At 41.7% G+C, this 13,612-nt stretch overlaps 1 protein-coding gene across 1 annotated transcript; it reads left to right on the forward strand.

The window, feature by feature from the left end:
• Window positions 1-223: 223 nt before the first annotated feature.
• Window positions 224-13,380, forward strand: sec23b (SEC23 homolog B, coat complex II component). Its single transcript, XM_049571675.1, has 19 exons — window positions 224-402; window positions 3,080-3,307; window positions 3,695-3,752; window positions 3,872-3,958; window positions 4,525-4,761; window positions 4,878-4,960; window positions 6,114-6,258; window positions 8,048-8,206; window positions 8,335-8,450; window positions 8,563-8,686; window positions 8,795-8,875; window positions 8,983-9,072; window positions 9,329-9,435; window positions 9,762-9,915; window positions 10,096-10,173; window positions 10,991-11,152; window positions 11,284-11,370; window positions 11,491-11,712; window positions 12,419-13,380. The coding sequence occupies exons 2-19, from the start codon at window positions 3,087-3,089 to the stop codon at window positions 12,506-12,508; spliced, it is 2,301 nt and encodes a 766-aa protein (XP_049427632.1). The 5' UTR covers window positions 224-402; window positions 3,080-3,086; the 3' UTR covers window positions 12,509-13,380.
• Window positions 13,381-13,612: the final 232 nt, after the last annotated feature.

Below are 13,612 nucleotides of genomic sequence, written 5' to 3' on the forward strand. Positions count from 1 at the left end.
CTCTCTACACAGTGGGTAACTAGGTGCTGAGATAACAAAGAGTTAAAACAAAAGTCTAATCACACGTCATCACACTGTACATGATAACAAGCCCTTTGCCACTGAGGCACTGTTGCACTGTAAACTCAATTTCCCATAGTAACCCTCTTCCGGTGCGTAGGCAAACCAGAGCACGCACGCCCTAAAACGTCACGGAAAGAGGAGCCAATAGGAGACGCCCGAACTTGGAGTAACACGTCATTCTAGTAAAGTGCAGGAGCCGGCTGATAGGGAGCGATCCCCTCACCGTCGTCTTTCTGTCCCGTACATCCGTCTGCCTCTACCTCCAAATGCTGTAATATCTTTTGAGCACAGCAGACTACTTCGCTCTTGTTTAGACCCGAGGCCAACCTGATACACAAGGTAAGCACTCGACTTTATTTAGCTCGACAATAGGCCGCTAGTTTCTGCCTCCATTCATGAAGGGACAGGAAGTGGGTTAACGTTAATGCTACATTCCGTTAGCTAACACAGCTAGCCGCACAACGTAGCGTTAGCTTGTTGGAGGGTTGAGTGACAGTCAGAGCAACGCAGAGATATTAAACATTATATCACTGTTAACATGACTTTGTTTCGACAACACCATCTCTACTATGACGAGCCTTGTGTGGCTGCTTGCTGGAAGAGAAAGCGAAAACGATGTGTGTACGTCTCTGAATAGAAATGCTGTTCACGACAGATACCAGCCTTCACTGTTGGGTTCATCTGTGATGATGATACGTGGCCTGTCACAAGTTAGCTGCTGTCATAGAGGTTCATTTAATTCCCTGACATGATTTCTGGGTAAGGTTTCCTTGTACTTTCCATTAGAGGGCAAAAGGGGAAATCACCAAATACCCCCAACAGCAGCAGCAACTCCACATGCCCTTTTTTGCATAGGGCCAAACAAAGGCCATATTTCGTAAGAAAAACATTAGATATAGAGCAGCTGACATCTATTTTTACTATCGATTAATCTCCTCATAGTGATGGCTTTAGGTTGCTTGTTTTGTCCAACTAAATATGTCAAAGACAGACAGAAAATGGCAGCAAAACACTCACACTGAAGGAGCTGGAACATGGGAATGTTTTTCAGTTTACCTACATGATCAATAATAAATCGATCATCTAACAAGAGCTAGACACTAATAATGTTCCATAAGTGGATGCATTTTTTTTTATAGCTTCTGAGAAATGATAGCCTCTTGTGTCACACCAGATGACCGTCACCTTTTATATAATATACAGCAACCTGGTGTCATACTGGAACAGAAGCCATTCGTTTATTAATTGATCAGGTGGCAGAGAAGTTAGATAACCAGCTATTTCAATATTAAACTGATAAGCTGATCAAGGCTTCAGGGTGATGTCTTCATTTTGTTTGTTTTGTCTGTCCAACTGTCCAGTTCAGTTTTTCAAGACAGAAAGACATAAGACAGAGAAAGGCACCAAAACTCACGATGAAGAAGCTGGAACACAGGATTGTTTCACATTTTACTTATATGATCAATCAATGATTAGAATACAGGGCTAGATAGAAATCAAATACCACAGTATTTCTGACACCTCAATACCAATTCAGTGATAATTTCATGGTTGACTTTTGTTTCTTTCACAAAATATTTACACAGTGAGATTAAAAAAGAAAATCTGTGATGTTGAAATAGGTAATGACTAAGTGGGTAAAGGCAAATAATAGAACAGCTAAAACAGGCTGGTAAATTGCATCACTTTACTGTAATGCAGCCTTCAAAACCAGGAAAGGACATCACTTACCATATTACAGTATCCAGAATGAAAGATATCTTGTTTCATTTTATGATATTGAGATAATATTAATATATTGCACAGCCCCAAGTGTTTGTAGCTACTGAGAAATGAATTGCCTCTTATCTCAGGCCAGGTAACTGTCACCTGTAATAATTAAATGTACTACATAGGCATATAACAATCTGGTGCAGTGCAAGAAAAGAAATCATTAAGTCAGTAATCGATTAGGTGACTGAGGTCATCAAGTTAGATTGCCAACTGTTTTTATAATAAAACTGGGAAGATTTTCGTGCTCTCTTTGTTTTATGTGATAGTAAAGTCAAGATTTTGGGGCTTTGGACTGTTGGTCAGACAAAGTGGTCATTTGAAGAAGTCACAGTGGGGTATGGTAAATCACGTGGATGTTTCAGTATTATATGACATTTTACATACCAGTTATTTCTTTCAATTAAGTGAGGATATAATGGTTTAATTTGATTTACATTTTTTAATTAGATAGTGACGAAGCAATTTAACGTAGTTCCAACACAGAGCATGAGACTGTTGTGCTGCTATTACAATTTGAAACTCTTGTCCCTCATTGGGCTTTTGTATGCACAGTGTAATTGAAATATACAGCTTTCAGTATCCTAAAACCACATACTGTAAAATGGAGATGTAATAAAATACACAGACCACAATACCCCAATAGAGAATATATTAAATGATAGTGACAGTCTACCTAGTACACAGGTATGATCTAAAATTCTATGCTCAGCCAACAAAAAAAGATTGTAACTTTTGTTTTTTGTCATTTTTTTTAAATGTACCTTGTTACTCTGCTGAAATGCTGTTATATTGCTCAAGGGATATAAAGTTCCTCTGATAGTAGTGAGACAGAGGGAGCGTACACAGTTGCTACAACAGGATCTCTAGTGATGCTTTGCTAAAGGCGTCACTGATATGTCACTGACACAGGCCAACAAAGGTGTCGCCTAAAAATACCACTGGAATTCCTCTGCACTGTATTGTACCTCAGGAGAACACGCTGGTCAAGTTTGTTGATGACACATTTCTACGTCATACTTTCGAATATCTGTCTCTTATTTTAGCATAGCAGAGAAAGGAGCACCTGTAAAAAGAGCGGCTCACTGCAGTGAAAGGCAAGAACAAGTTTAGACTACCTAGAGGGAGCACCTGTATAAAGAGCAGTTTACTGCAGCTCGTGAAACCAGGAACAAATTTAAGCTATCAGTGTTACTATTGGACTTACAACCTCACCGTGATCTACTGGGCTCTTTCTCTACTGAAGCTCGGTGATGGCGACCTACCAGGAGTTCATCCAACAGAACGAGGACAGGGATGGGGTGAGATTCAGCTGGAACCTCTGGCCCTTCAGCCGCCTGGAAGCCACCAGGCTAGTGGTCCCGGTCTCCTGCCTCTTCACACCACTCAAGGAGAGGCCTGACTTGCCACCGGTCCAGTACGAACCAGTTCTCTGCAGCCGCGCCAACTGCAAGGCAGTGCTCAACCCACTATGGTGAGTCAGATAGCAAACAACACCTCTGCTTACAGATGTGAACTTTTTTAATGTTTGTTCCAGCTGCAAAGCAATAAAAAACTCTGAGTATTCAGCTACTATTTAAACTTGATGTGTAATTTAACTTTCTTTTTTTTACATAGGAATTATGTTTAAGTGTCTGTGCAACTGTCTAATGCCTGTGTTCATGTCATTTATTCAGTGTAGCAGGGATTTGAATTTGGTGCTGTGTTTGAATATTTTTCAACACATCAGCACTTTCAAATGCTGAAGTGTTAGAAGCACTGGGTGTGGTACAAATACACCTTAAGTGGCCCACTATCAGTCACAGTTACACTTCTGCCAACTGGACGCAAACCCTAAATTGTTTTGTTCCCTCCTTTACAGTCAAGTTGACTTCAGAGCAAAAATATGGGCATGCAACTTCTGCTTTCAGAGAAACCCGGTAAGCACTGACGTTCACGGCATACTTCAGTTTGATATTACGCTTGTCATAACTCATTAGATGACATAACTTAATGTGGACCGGCTACATTCCTTTATTAATCCCTTTTCCCTCCGCAGTTCCCTCCTTCCTATGCAGGCATATCAGAAGTGAACCAGCCAGCTGAACTCATGCCACAGTTTTCTACCATTGAGTACATAGTACAGGTAAATACAACATACATGTCTGCACTCTGACCTCTGCTCTGTTCATGGAGATTATATGTACTGCAGGTGTACTGTGCAAAGGTGAATACCAACGATTTCATCCTGCAACTCTGGCACATCTGAACAGCGTTGTTCTGGATTTGGGGATCAGTTTCAATTGGGTACATTAGTAAAAGAGGTTTGTCATAACCTTATAGTGTTTTAATATGTTAAGTAAAAAGTAGGCTATAATAAATATTTCTTCCTGAAATTAAAGAGACACATCCTTGGCTTTGAGACCACTGAGGGCCCGACTACTATTGTGGCTAACAAGTGTGGCTTCATGAATAATGCATGTGGTTTTCAAAAGTAATATGAGCTGTGTCTCTGCTTGTGTCAGTATTTTAGAAACATAGAATCAGCAAACAACAAACCAAACATTAAACATTAATTCAGCCCCGTTTTCTTTTAGGCAAACATTTTTCATTTTGCAGACAAGGAAAACAAAGACATAAATTAGCAGTGGCAGCTCCTCAGTATGTGAGTGTGTGTGTGGAAACAAAGCTCATCATTTCACCTCTTTACAGCGTGGACCCCCGGCCCCTCTCATCTTCCTGTATGTGGTGGACACATGTTTGGAAGAAGAGGACCTCCAGGCCCTCAAGGAGTCCCTGCAGATGTCCCTCAGCCTGCTGCCACCCAACGCTCTGGTGGGCCTCATCACGTTCGGACGCATGGTTCAGGTGCACGAGCTCAGCTGTGAGGGCATCGCCAAGAGCTACGTGTTCAGGGGCACCAAGGACCTCTCCTCCAAACAGATCCAGGTGGGTTGAGGGCAGAGGCATAGTGAAACTGAGCAAAGAGACAAATGGAGGAGATTAATGTGTAAACATAGGAAAAGCCAACTGTAATAACTGTTTTTCTGTTTTGTCTGTTTCAGGAGATGCTGGGTTTAATGAAGCCAGGAGCAACAGGACAACAGGGTCGCCCAGCGGCACCTCAGGAGGCTGGAGCTTTCTGCAGGTATGGAAGAGCTTTAGCACTTCCCACATGTCTTTTAGTTGAGGAGGAACACTGGTATTGTTCAGCCCGGAACCTGTTTCCCATGTTTTTGTGTCTGCTTGTGGGAACAACAGTCTTTTGAAACTGGTCTAGTATTGAGAGAGACAGCTGCAGCCTGCAACAGTGAAACAGGCGACGATGTAGTGACTCAATTCATCAATTAACATCCATTTTAAGTGTTTGTTTTTGTCATTAACATGCTCAGATCGTCATAATGAATGTCTTACAATTAGTGCTGCCACGATTAGTCGACTAATTGATGACTAATCGACTATCAAAATAATCAGTGACTATTTTAGTAGTCGACTAATCAGTTTGAGTCATTTTTCATAGAAAAGTACTATAAAAGTACCCCAAAATACTCTTATTGCAGCTTCTTATGTTCAAATATTGGCAGCTTTACACACTCTCCCATGACGGTGAACTAAAACCCTTTGGCGTGAGTACGAAACAAGACATTAGATGACATCATTTTGGGGTTTGGGAGAGACAGGCCGACATTTTTCAACATTTTAACACATTTTTCGATAAAATGATTAGTCGACTAATCGAAGAAATAATCGACTGATTAGTCGACAATGAAAATAATTGTTAGCTGCAGCTCTGCTTACAACATTACAGAAAACACCCTACAGAGTGAAATGTTTTTCCGTACCTTTCGTGTGTTCTGGTCTGTTTGTTTTGCTATCGAGAAGTCATGCTCTGAAATCTTAAGAGATGTGACTTGTTGCAGGAAGAAGACAGTGAGTGAGCGTTAGACAGGAGAATGCTACTAATAATTTGTTGTGTTGAAATACAGAAATTGTATCTTACTCTAATCTAAAAGACTTTCAATATCATGACTGAATATTTAGCTGATTTCAACAATGTGAAAAAGTCCGCAAGACTTATTATCCAGATCTTGGACACAGAACAAACTGCAACAAAAGAAAGGTATGGAAAAACATTACATTACATAAAGTTGTTGCTCCCATGAGTCTACAAGACACAAAAACATGGGGAATAGGGTCTATTGACGAGTTCGCCTTCAATGGTTACTGTTTCCAAAAGTTAAAAAAAAAAAAACAACACAGTCAGCTTTTCTTGTCTAAACAGTGTTTGTGTTCCTGTTCAGGTTCCTTCAGCCGGTGCACAAAGTCGATATGAATCTGACTGATTTGCTCGGTGAGCTGCAGAGAGACCCGTGGCCTGTCCCTCAGGGCAAACGGCCCCTCCGCTCCACTGGTGTTGCTCTGTCCGTCGCTGTCGGTCTGCTGGAGGTACAACACACACATATTCAGAAACACAAATAACAATACATTCCACAGTAACCTGAACTTTAGCCTCGTGAAGACGATTGTGCCACATGTAACTGTTGAGAAAGGTACAGACCGGCTGATGGTTATCTGCCACAGGAACAGTACATGTGCTTTGTCAGTTCAAAGGCTAGTTCCTTGTTTGCCTTCTGTCTTCTCCCTCCACCATCATTATCCTCTCCTCTCCTACTGCTAATCTGTGTGGTTATATAACTGATGCAACAGATCATTCCCCCGCTGTACTCTCCTTCAGCAGATATGAGATGAGGCCCGATTAGAGTAAATTTGGTTCTTTCAGTGACTCCAGATTCCCCAATTTGTTGAGAGACATTTGACTTGATGACTGAGTCTTTAACGTGAAAAGCTGAACTGCGAAAAAGTGTTTAGCATCCACTTTTTGTAGGCGTATTTATTTGATTGCTGTCTATGAACGAGGACACGTTGTCCCCGTATAAATGAATCACTGTTTACGTGGAATGTGTTGTCACTGAAAGCTCATTCCAGTGGCTTTGTCACTACGTGGCCTGCTTCCAAATGTCTCAGTGTCTCTGACTTTCCCAGATTCCTGGACTATGGACTTTGTTGTAAGTCTTGGCTGCGTCACTGATTCCCCAAAAGTTCTCAATCAGACTTGTTACACTCTTTATACTCTAGCAGAAAATTAAAACTGCTTTGTTGAATAGAAATGATGTGATAAAATAGTTATGAATTATTATATAATTATGTCTTACTTGCTGATGTGAAACCTACCTACACGTACTTAGTGCCAATTTTATAGTTTTTTTTGCTTGTCTTTAGAAGGTGTTTTTGGATTACTGACACTGTGTTTGTATTAATGATCCTAATTCTTCTACTAAGGCAGCCCTTACGCTACTCTTTAAATGGCACATTAGAGAACTAGGTCAGTAGTCCCTAAGTGCTCATTATTAACATTCACAAACCAAAAACAGAAATTCAGCACATGTGCTGCAGTTTATGAGCAGTCCTGAAATGCAACCCTGATATCAATGTGAATATAAATTAGTGCATTCTTTCTGTTCTAATGGGCAAAGTCTGTTATGACTCAGAGTTCCTGCGGGTCCTTAAAAAAGTCTTAAAAAGTATTGAATCCAAAAAGAAGGTTTAATTGGTATTAAAATGTCTTAAATCAGTCTTTCAAAGGTCTCAAAAATGCTAAGACATGGGAAGTAGGATATTATTGAACCTTTTTTATGTAAATGTTGCAGTGTAAAATCTCAAAATAATTGGTGGTATTTATTTTTTAAATAATTTACAGAGTGCGTCTTGCATTAACTTCACTCCAGATCAAGATGGAGGAACCAATGACACTCATTTACATGTACCCCATCCAATCGAATGACAAATGAACAAGGTTTTTCAAGGCAAACAAGGTTTTCCATGTGCTCCACTCTATGAAGTTTTACTTTTTTAGCATTCTGAGTAGATCATTTAACTTTTTAACTTGACTAATAAAGTCATGTTTGATGATACAATCAACATTTTGGCAAAAGTGTCTCTAATGTTTTTCTTTCCTTCAGTTTTGGTTAGTGTAAAAGTGGCTTTAAATTTCATTCTGAAGCATGAAAGACGTCTTTAAAAGTCTTCAATCTAACTTGCCTTCAGCTGTAAGAACCCTGTAACCACTACATGATACAGACAAATAAAAAGCTTGTGGTATTAAATCATAACTCTAGCAGAGGTTGTATACAATGACACTTAACTGAAACAAAATTCCTCTCCTCTTCCTCTTCAGGGTACATTCCCCAACACAGGGGCTCGTGTGATGCTGTTCATCGGAGGGCCCCCAACCCAGGGCCCAGGCATGGTGGTGGGAGACGAGCTGAAAACCCCCATCCGTTCCTGGCACGACATCCAGAAAGACAACGCTCGCCATTTGAAGAAAGCAACCAAGGTGAGCAGATCTTGGCATTTGCAGCACTGTTTTCCTTCACAAATCTCCTATATGAGGGAGGTTAGGGTATAACTGCCATTGAGTTGTCGTTTCATGTCTTTTGTCTGTTTTTTTTTTTAATCACACAGTACTATGAAGCCATGGCCAACCGCTCAGCTGTAAATGGCCACTGTATTGATATCTACGCCTGTGCCCTGGACCAGACGGGACTGCTGGAGATGAAGTGCTTATCTAATCTCACTGGGTACGTCAGCACGTTATTAATGGAGGGTGTGGGATAATATCACACTTACAATTAGGGATGTTTGATCCTTGATACATTAAGACCTAATCAATTTGTTGTAATTTATTATCAGGGGGCACATTGTGATGGGAGACTCCTTCAACACCTCCCTGTTCAAGCAGACCTTCCAGAGAGTCTTTAGCAAAGACTACAATGGAGACTTCCGCATGGCCTTCGGAGGCGTCCTGGAGGTCAAGGTAAGGGAGAGATTTAGTCACAGGAGTAACACATCGTTTGCTGTGTTTTTGCTTGAGTAAGAAGCGTGTATGAATTACTTAAACTTGTGTGTCTCTCTGTCTATATAGACATCAAGGGAAGTGAAGGTTTGCGGGACCATTGGACCGTGTGTTTCACTCAACTCCAAGGGCTCCTGTGTGTCAGAAAATGTAAGTCGCCACCCCAAATTCAGATTCCATCCTTCTCACAATTGAGGAGTAATCTGAGAGCCATTGTTCAAGACATCCTTCACAATATGTCCTCTGTGTCTGTGTAGGAGATGGGTATCGGTGGCACGAGCCAGTGGAAAATCTGCGGCCTCAACCCCTCCACCACTTTGGGCGTTTATTTTGAAGTGGTGAATCAGGTGAGGACAACTCTTCTTCGACCTTAGCTCGTGAGCTCTGATGTGATTACTGTAGGCTGATGAAAGCACAGCCGCTAATCACGTCAAACAAGTGATTAATTGTGATATGATGAAGGCTTTGCTTAGGAAAACTCTTGAGACAATGGCTTTTTGTGTTCGATTCCTTTGTGGTAGGAGGCCGTTTGTTAGGCTCATGTGAAGAGAGAAGTGATTGACAATAGAAGTCTTACTGTCTCTTCTGTTTGTGTGTGTGCAGCACAATGCACCAGTCCCCCAGGGTGGCCGAGGGGCGATCCAGTTCGTAACCCAGTACCAGCACTCCAGCACACAGAGGAGGATACGGGTCACTACCGTCGCCAGGAAGTAAGACCCCTTAAAACTGCACCTTGCTCCATGTCAGCCTGGAACATTATTATTAGCGTTGTTAACTGCAGAAAAGACTGTTCAGTAAATATTCACTTAATGTACCTACATGTGTTAGTTCATGATAATACGAGCCTCACATTTTGTCAAGAAAGAAAAGTGACAGCTAGAATCAACATGAGCCTCACTAGACAGGATGTTTACATTCCTGTAATTTGTGGCGACGCCTTCAGAGATCTGTGTGCATGTGCGTCAGTCACACCACACCCATGCTCACCTGCACTTTCTCCCTCCTCACTCCCTCTTTCTTTCTCTCCCCACTAAAGCTGGGCAGATGCACAGTCCCAAATCCAGCACATCGAGTCATCATTCGACCAGGAAGCCGCTGCCGTGCTCATGGCTCGCCTAGGTGTCTTCAGAGCCGAGTCGGAGGAGGGGCCGGACGTGCTCCGTTGGCTCGACAGGCAGCTCATCCGCCTGGTGAGTGACGCTCGCACACACCAGCTCCTCCCTACTATGTGATGAGAACAATGCATAGTTGGCATTGTTAGGATTATGACGATATGAAGTTGTTCCATCATATTGTGTTACTCTTCTGTGATGTGCCAGGTTGTGTAAGATATCAGTGTTTGAACAGTGTTTTGCCTCTGTTGGTTTCAGTGTCAGAAGTTCGGCCAGTTCAACAAAGACGATCCAACATCCTTCAAGCTGTCGGAGTCTCTTTCTCTTTACCCACAGGTAAATCTGCCTCCTAGTGGAAACACATGAATATGACTTTACTAAACAGTATTTTCCCATCTATATTAGGGATGTTCCTAACTCATTTCCCTCATTTATAAACACAACTAAATTGTGTTGTAAATGTGGCTGAAATGTGTGGCACTTTGCACCATGCATTAACACTACATATTATCCTTCAAACTGTGACAATGAGAGCTGCAATGATTAATCAATTCTTTGTCAACCATTAAGTTAATTACCAACTAATCTGATTATTGATTTATTATTTTGAGTAAATTTTTAATTAAAAAAAAAAATCAAAATTCTCTGATAACAGCGTCTTAAATGTTTCTTTACTCCTCGATAGACATTACAGGACATCCTCTCAAGCTGTTTTTTTTTTTGTGTACCATTTTTGAAACCATACCATCTCATACATGAGTGTGCGTGCAAGACTGACTAAACTGTTCAGCCTAGCTAGTAGATCTCAGCACCAAGTGTGTGTCCAAGTGTCGGACATACTTTCCTCGTTACAGACAGCAGTGGACTTGCACCAGTCGCACACACTCCATCCGTTGAGTCTGACAGCCGCGTGTGTTTGTGTGTGTGAGTGAGTTTTAGGAAAAGAGGAAGGGCTATGGGTTAGTCTCGCATGCCAATCCTAACTTGTATTTCTGGCACCGACTAGTGAGGGTAGCATCATTTAACGGACTAGTTGACTAATCACACATATTCCTAATCTCTAATCTCTAATACTAGATTCACACTTATAACTGATTTGCACTGGGACTGTATGTTTTTCAAAATCCTAACATTTTCCTCCTCTCTTCTGCAGTTTATGTTCCACCTGAGGCGGTCGCCCTTCCTGCAGGTGTTCAACAACAGCCCCGATGAGTCGTCTTATTACAGGCACCACTTTGTCAGGCAGGACCTGACCCAGTCCCTGATCATGATCCAGCCCATCCTCTACTCCTACTCCTTCCATGGACCACCAGAGGTCAGCCTCACACCCTCCTCCACACCATCATTATCAGTGTCAGAGCAGCGCGAGGCCTTTCCTTCAGTCTTCAGGATGGCTTTATGTATTTGATCCTTGAATTGTTCTTAACTGTGTCCTGTTCTTTGCAGCCTGTGCTCCTGGACAGCAGCAGCATCCTGCCAGATCGAATCCTGCTGATGGACACTTTCTTCCAGCTGGTTATCTACCACGGAGAGGTGAGGCAGTGCTGCTCCAAAAATCATCATCTCCTTTATTTCTTTCTAGAAAAGACGAGCACATTGGTTGACACAGCAGGCATTTCTTAACGCTGTCATTTTCATGTTTTATTTTCCCAGACCATAGCGCAGTGGCGAAAGGCCGGCTACCAGGAAATGGCAGAGTACGAGAACTTCAAACAGCTGCTGCAGGCTCCGCTGGACGACGCCCAGGAGATCCTACAGACGCGCTTCCCTATGCCGCGCTACATCGACACAGAGCACGGAGGCTCGCAGGCTCGCTTCCTGCTCTCGAAGGTCAACCCATCACAGACCCACAACAACCTCTACGCCTGGGGACAGGTACAGTATTATAAGATGACTTACCATTTTTTTTAAACTTGTTATAGTTGGAAATAAATTGTTTTTAGAAGTCAGCAACGTTTTCAGCAGAACTCATGTGGCTTCATGCTCGTGTTATTTACAACCTCCTGCACAGCTTTCATAACCACCTGTCAGTTTAAAACGATAAATGAAAGTTTCAGAAATCTCTCATTTGCATCTTGCATCCAAATCAAGGCTTTAAAACCACAGGACTGCCCGTCCCCCTGGGTGAAAAACAATCTGTGCTTAAAATGTAACTGTCAGCAAACACAGGTTTTGCATCTGCTCACCTTTGACTCCTAAGTGTGGAAGATTGAAAGCCCAAAGTAGCGTTAATCTCTTATTTCCCACAAAGAGCCGAATTATAACCTGCAGTTTACAAACACTGCGAATCTATGGCAGTCTGAGAATGAGATTATCAAGAGAATAAGGTCTTGCATAAGCTAATCTTAGCGCTGAACCTGTTTGCTTTATTAAAGTGACCATGGGATCAGAGTTATGTCATGGAAATATTTCCGCGTAAATCACTCAACCAGTATTTTTGTCTCCCATTTGATATCATGGCAACAATATGTGCTTGCCAATTCATGCGTCTTGCTCTGTGTGTTATTTTATGCTCTGTACGGTGACCTTGGGTGTTTTCAAAGGCGCCTTTTTAAATAAAATGTATTATTATGATCTGCAGGAGACAGGAGCACCGATCCTCACTGACGACGTCAGCCTGCAAGTCTTCATGGACCACTTGAAGAAGCTGGCAGTTTCCAGCTCCTCGTAGAAGGAGTGATCCGACATTCCCTCTCCGACATAGGGATCCATTAACATTTCCCCTGTTTTTGTAAAGGAGACAGAGTCTACTGTATGTGCTTGCTTGATTGTGTCCTTTGTTGAGTCTTACGTGACATATCCATGCTACAACATGAACAGAACAAGGGAGCACATTCCCAATGAGAAAACATTTCTACTCATTGTCATTAACTTGTTATTTATAAGAAGCGGCTCCAGACTGTCCTGATGTAAGCAATATCAAACCCTCTATTCCTCTTTTATATTACCTCTGAAGAATGATTAGACTAATAATGATTATTTTTTGTTTGTTTTCTTTTTGTGTTTGTCCGAAAAATGTGTGTCCGCTGCATCAGACTTGGTTGAAGGCGCTTGTTTAATAGGATGCTTATACGTGTTTGTGTATAGCTGAAGATGCCTAGAGTTTTCTCATTAATAAATTATAATGGTATCTCTAAGAAATGTTCAACGGGCTCATCGGGCTTCACACTGATGGCATGTTAATCACAGTTTATTTGAAATTTAAAATCCTACATGGATTATACCTTTTTAAGTGTTTTCCAAGAAAATTCCCTCTGAATAATGAGGATTAATGTTCCGAGGAATTGGAGTCGATCGCATCAACTCAGCTGAGACTGACTGTGTTTCAATGACGAACATTTCGATTTATTTTTAACTTAGTATGGGCACTCTATGGTTCATCTCGCCTTCATCACCATCTGGTATTTTGCACCCGATGATTGCCCAAGTGTCTTTGTAATCAAACTTTAATATACTGTAAGACTGTATAAAAGGGACAGTTGTTTGATTTAGATCCTGTCTGGAGTCTTAATACTATCCATATAAAGCCCTGTTGGCAGGAAACACTGTCTGTGTTGTCTGTCCTCATACCAGCATGCACATCCCATTCATAAAGCGTTAAAAAAAATTAACTTAGTTTCCTGCTTTGGATTTTCTCACGGAAGTCGCAGAGGTTATCAGAGATGCTCAGTTCATACACCAGGCATCTGTTTGTTGATGTGCAGCAGAAGGAAAGGTCTTGCTCTTAACGTCTAGCGCCGCAGATTTGCGTGTCAGTGAGTGCAAGAGAGCGGCA

Source organism: Epinephelus fuscoguttatus, linkage group LG3 (assembly GCF_011397635.1).
Source record: "Epinephelus fuscoguttatus linkage group LG3, E.fuscoguttatus.final_Chr_v1".
In the NCBI taxonomy this organism is placed as follows: domain Eukaryota; kingdom Metazoa; phylum Chordata; class Actinopteri; order Perciformes; family Serranidae; genus Epinephelus; species Epinephelus fuscoguttatus.